The sequence below is a fragment of the Poromitra crassiceps genome, assembly GCF_964638095.1.
Source record: "Poromitra crassiceps genome assembly, chromosome: 7".
NCBI lineage: Eukaryota > Metazoa > Chordata > Actinopteri > Beryciformes > Melamphaidae > Poromitra > Poromitra crassiceps.
In genome coordinates, this window is record NC_139628.1 from 48,038,616 (window position 1) to 48,043,908 (window position 5,293).

Genomic DNA, 5,293 nt, shown 5'->3' on the forward strand with positions numbered 1-5,293 from the left:
TTCCAGGTTTTTTTTTAAGAAAAAAAGAAAAGAAAAATCCTACCATCTCTGTTAAGGGCTAGGCTTGTGGAACTCATTTTCATTCAGATGTCTTGAGGTGAAAGGTCAAGGGACCCCTTTGAAAATGGTTTCTCCCCCTCGCCAAAATTTTGCCTAAATGTGGAGGGTTATTTAGCCCCCTTCCCAACAAGCTAGCATGGCATAGTTGGTACCAATGGATGCCTCAGGTCATCTAGTTTCATATTATATTATATTATATATTATATTATTCACATTATAGAAACTTCACTTCCATCTATGCCCGCTACAGCCCCTGGAAGACAGAAACGGGAGAAATGACCAATCGAGAGTAAAAATAGGGAGTGTTGACAGGTATGTGAGCAGTGTGTTGCCTCCGGGCGGTGCGGTCAAGACGAAGAGAGAGAACGGAGAGGGATGTAGGGATGCGGAGAGGCAGTGATGACGATGGAGAGAGAAAATTCCACGAGGAAGTTTGCTTTTTTGAGCCAGAACATTTTCTGAGCCTCAGAACAAGGGGACACACACAAACAACACACCAAGCTATCATTTCACTGGATGAGCTAACTGCTTTCAAAATCAACAGGAAGTTGATTTATTTCATTCCCCTATGTCATGTCATTCCAGTTTTATTTAATTTTATTTAATTTCACTCCAGTTTTCATTTCATTCAAGCTCTCCTTTCATTTCATCTAAGTTTTCTTGTCATTTCACTGTATTGCATTCGTTTCATTCGTCGTTTTTATTCCATTCAATTTCATTCCTTTTGAGTTCTATTTCATTGTCATGCGTTGGTGTGATATGTACAGTAGATACAGTACTGTAAGTTTAGCTGATTTAAGGCTTTCATTAATGCATCACTGATGGTGATTAACATGGCAGCTCTTGTTTACTTGCACCACATTATGAGAAAAGCCAGGTTAGCTGCTCACGTCGGCGCTGGAATCAACATTTCCCTTTTGAAATGGTCCGACTGTCTGGGACTGATGCTGCGTTCTATTCAAAGTCGGAAATGGGATATTTCCTGGTGGTACGTTGGAATTACCACCTCTTTGAGTTCCGCGAAAAACCGGGGCAAGAAAAGAAGAAAACACTGCAAGATTTCCCCTGTGTTACGTCAACGATATTTGGCAGTGTTAGCTAGCTATTTAGCGTAGAACGTTAGCAACAGTTTGACATTTCCGGTGTATATGTTTAACCACTTACCACACAGCAGTTTTGATACATTTGAGGTCATGTGACGCTGAAAATGGAACTTGGGTGTATTTTGAGCATTATAAGCATGTTAAAAGCAATGCTGTGTGAGCGTTTACAGTGTATGGTAACGTCAAATAGCTGCATCCTGGAAAACTCGGGTTGAGAAATCTGGGTCAAATTTCTTACTTGGAATTCTGGCTTGAAGGGCCCTCCTCCCATTGCATTTCTGCTAGTAAGAAATCCAAATGTAGGACTGGGATACGATTGGAGGACTGTCTGGGATGCAGCATACGATTGGAGGACTGTCTGGGATGCAGCATACGATTGGAGGACTGTCTGGGATGCAGCATACGATTGGAGAACTGTCTGGGACGCAGCATACGATTGGAGGACTGCTGGCCATAAAAGGAAACTAGTTAGAATGTTTTGCTCAAGATTGACATACACTGGATGACAAAGAGTCTCGTTTTGAAAAAAATAAATGTACAGTCGAGATGAACACGCACTGTAAATAGCTGTTAGAACTTGAATATAAGGGGCTTGTCAATGTGTTACAGCACCATACGGTAGTCTGAACACTGGGCTTTTAGCAGTAAGCTATCAGAATGTTTTTTTATTTTGTTAATGTCTATTTAATGTTAATGTAATGGATTTTCCGTTCTGTAGAATCCGATTTTGAATTGTTTTTATGTGTAAATTGCTTGACCTCCGATACACTCCATGGCCGACAGTAAAGTACAGTGATGCACTAGCACACTTTGAAGTCGACAGGTACAGAGATGTAGCTTTAAGCCTTATAGCTTAATGAAACCAATGTCGTCACACACAAGGGGGCAGGCTTTCTTGGTCGCATTGATGCCAATGTGGAAGTACTAAAAGCTGCAGTTCCTTCCTATGGCCACTCACCCCCATGTTAAAATGCCAGACCTTACAGCACGAATAAACAATAATAAATGTTTACAGCCTGGTTAAAAAAAATCAGTTTTGGTCTCTATAGCTAATTTCACCTTTCATGACTACTGTGTGCTACAATACCAACACCTCTGTATTTTTTCTTTCTTTTTTAACTAGTAGAATAATAGTTAATTTCCAGCCCGTCTTGCTGGATTTTATACTCAAGTGTCCCAGACTGATGAACACTGCTGGACATTTTCTCTGTTAGTTATACTTGACCTGTACAGTACAGTATCTATATAAATAGATTTAGTCCAATCCATCTACATTTAGACAATTTGAGAGTCAGTGTTCCTCTTTGAATGTTTACATTTGCGTTTACCCGAATCTTGAAGCCATGGGGTGTGTTCAGACAGATGTATGCAGCCTCAACTCTGCAAAATGTTATACTGCTGATGTTGGCATTTCTTGCTCTCATGTAATTCAATGGAGTGTGTGAAATGTCTGTTTTGGTGGTTTTGCCTTCAGGGTATGTGCTGATGTTTTGTTGATTTCTTTGCGTTCCGTTTTCTTGACCAAGGCTGCCATCACCTACAATTTGTTTTCTTCTGACAGGGTTCCCACGAGTCTTTGAAATCCTTGAAAGTTTGTGAATTTGAGAGGGGGGGAAAACAAGGCCTTGAAAGTTTTTGAAAAAAGACATGGGTCACTGAATAGAAATCGTTTTTTTAATAGGTTTAACAGCGCAGTTCAAGCCTCTCTCTTTTTAATTGTTGTCTGAGCTGTAAAGCTGCTAGTTGTCATCATAAAAAGTCTGTGTTGTGACAGTAATTCTCATTGATCCATGTCTCAAACTATGCTGTGTTGGCTCCTTGAATTTGAGGGACATTGGGCCTGAAAAGTCCTTGGATTTGATGTTGAAGGTGTGGGAACCCTGTTACTGTTGCATTTGAGTCTTCAAAGCAAAACTGATCCCACTCCCTGTCACTTTAGTCGAGCTTGATGTCTGTGCTCTTCTCTGTTGCATCTGAGCATCAGTGCAGACTTTCACTTTGTTGTGCTCGGCTTGACAAACTACTGGCTATCAGAAGTCAACATCCGTCTCTGTATACCCAGAAACCCTTGTGATTTGGACTTTCAACATTCCTATTTTTTCTTTACAGTGCAGCTCAAACTCGAGTCAAGCTTCCATTTCATTTCCTTCCACAAGACTGAAAATCATGTTTTGTCTTCACATTTCTGACCAAAGCAGCCGTCGGTTAATTCTGAGTTCTGAATTATCGTCTTTTTGCTTCAAGCACTTTATTTGCTTTTCAATGTAATGTTCTACTTTTCTTATGAGTCATTATTGGTATTTACTGCATCTCCTGCAGCTTTCTCAGCATTGAATTACAGGGTTCCCAACTACATATTCATACTCTGTGGAGCCCTGCCATCTGTCAGATTCTGCTATTTGTTACTGAAGAATAACCATCAATAGAGTGATATAGACAGGATCAAAACGATTATTCTTGAACGGAACAATGTTCAAATCAAGATTGTTTGGAAAAAGTTTATGATTTTGTAATTGACACTGGGTATGGACTCTGGAATGACCAAGAACAGATCTACTGAGTAAGTGTTTAGTAGTTTCATTCCTTACTGTGACACCCGGCTGATGAATGGCCTTGATTTAGGTTAAGATGCATTGGGATAAAATTGTGTTTGAGGGGAAAAAGTGTTGAATTTTCCAACAAGTGTTAAAATAGTTGTACCATGTGTTTTTGGGTTCTCCTGTTCTGACCAATAAAACACACGCTTGCAGGGTAATGCTTCGTTCTGTGTTTGGTGTCCCTAAAGGTACAAAGAGAGAGACACGGGGAACATGTGATAAAGGTACAAAGACAGAGACACGTGGTTTTTGTTTTTGGATTTTGCTTGCAGCAAAATAATTTATTCCTTCAAAAAAGAAAAAACATAATATACCTTTAAAGGCACAGACATAATGGCACTATTCTATGAATTAAATATACATATCCCTGACTAAAATTACATATTTAAAGCATAAGTTAAGTAAGCATTAATTTAAGTCATAACATTGACACCTTTAAAATATATAAAAACAATATTTGGCTTCTTTTTGGTTTATAGCTTTATTTATATATCTATATTTTGACAGTGGTGAGTCATTTTGAAGCTTAAATGACAGACTGCATGTTTACCCTCTCAAGTGTTTGTGTGTGTGTGTGTGTGTGTGTGTGTGTGTGTGTGTGTGTGTGTGTGTGCTTCACAGACATCCAAGCAGCCAGTAAACAGCTGTTCATCACATGGGGGGGAGCCAGTAAACAGCTGTTCATCACATGGGGGGCAGTTAGTAAACAGCTGCTCATCACATGGGAGCAGCCAGTAAACAGCTGTTCATCACATGGGAGCAGCCAGTAAACAGCTGTTCATCACATGGGAGCAGCCAGTAAACAGCTGTTCATCCCATGGGGGGCAGCCAGTAAACAGCTGTTCATCACATGGGAGCAGCCAGTAAACAGCTGTTCATCACATGGGAGCAGCCAGTAAACAGCTGTTCATCACATGGGAGCAGCCAGTAAACAGATGTTCATCACATGGGGGTGACTTTGTCACCTTTCTGCTGCTGATTGATATTTGTGTATGGAACACCTGAGAGAGAGAGACATAGCATTGCATTACTACATGTCATGTATATAGACGGTTTTAACTTGACAACATAAACATTCAAAACATTGCCCCCAGCCAACTTCCTGTTACAGTGTGTAAGTAAAGATTCAAGATCATTTTAATAGCCATAGTGAGTAATCATATTACAAACAAGGCAGGATCAGCGCAGCTAAAGACGAAGATGAACCAACAGAACAATCTCAAATTATAAAGTGCAAAGTCAAGTTCTTACCTGATTTCATGCTGAGTTTTTGCGACTCGTACTCTTTCTTGTTCCTGTGAAGGTAAAAAAGCCGGTGTTAGAAACCCAGAAGTCAACATAATTATAGATATATATTCTGGCTAGCCTTGTGTTAAAAGTACTAAAGAAAAAGTACATCCCAAAAATCAAGAAGTGATGATTGTCTTTTTCATTCATCAAATCACTCTGGGATTATTCAAGGACACAGAAACCATTGTCCTGTACCTTACAGTTCTCTGCTGGAGCTCAACTAGATAAACTTGGGACCTGGAA

At 39.8% G+C, this 5,293-nt stretch overlaps 1 protein-coding gene across 1 annotated transcript in view; it reads right to left on the reverse strand.

Moving 5' to 3' along the window:
* Positions 1-4,702: 4,702 nt before the first annotated feature.
* Positions 4,703-5,293, reverse strand: part of zanl (zonadhesin, like) — a gene marked incomplete at both ends in the record, with an annotated part of 38,589 nt that continues 37,998 nt past the window's right edge. The window contains 2 exons of the mRNA XM_083640163.1: positions 4,703-4,761; positions 5,012-5,055. Of these exons, the coding sequence (XP_083496289.1) occupies positions 4,703-4,761; positions 5,012-5,055 (103 nt within the window). The remainder of the gene's footprint in view (positions 4,762-5,011; positions 5,056-5,293) is intronic.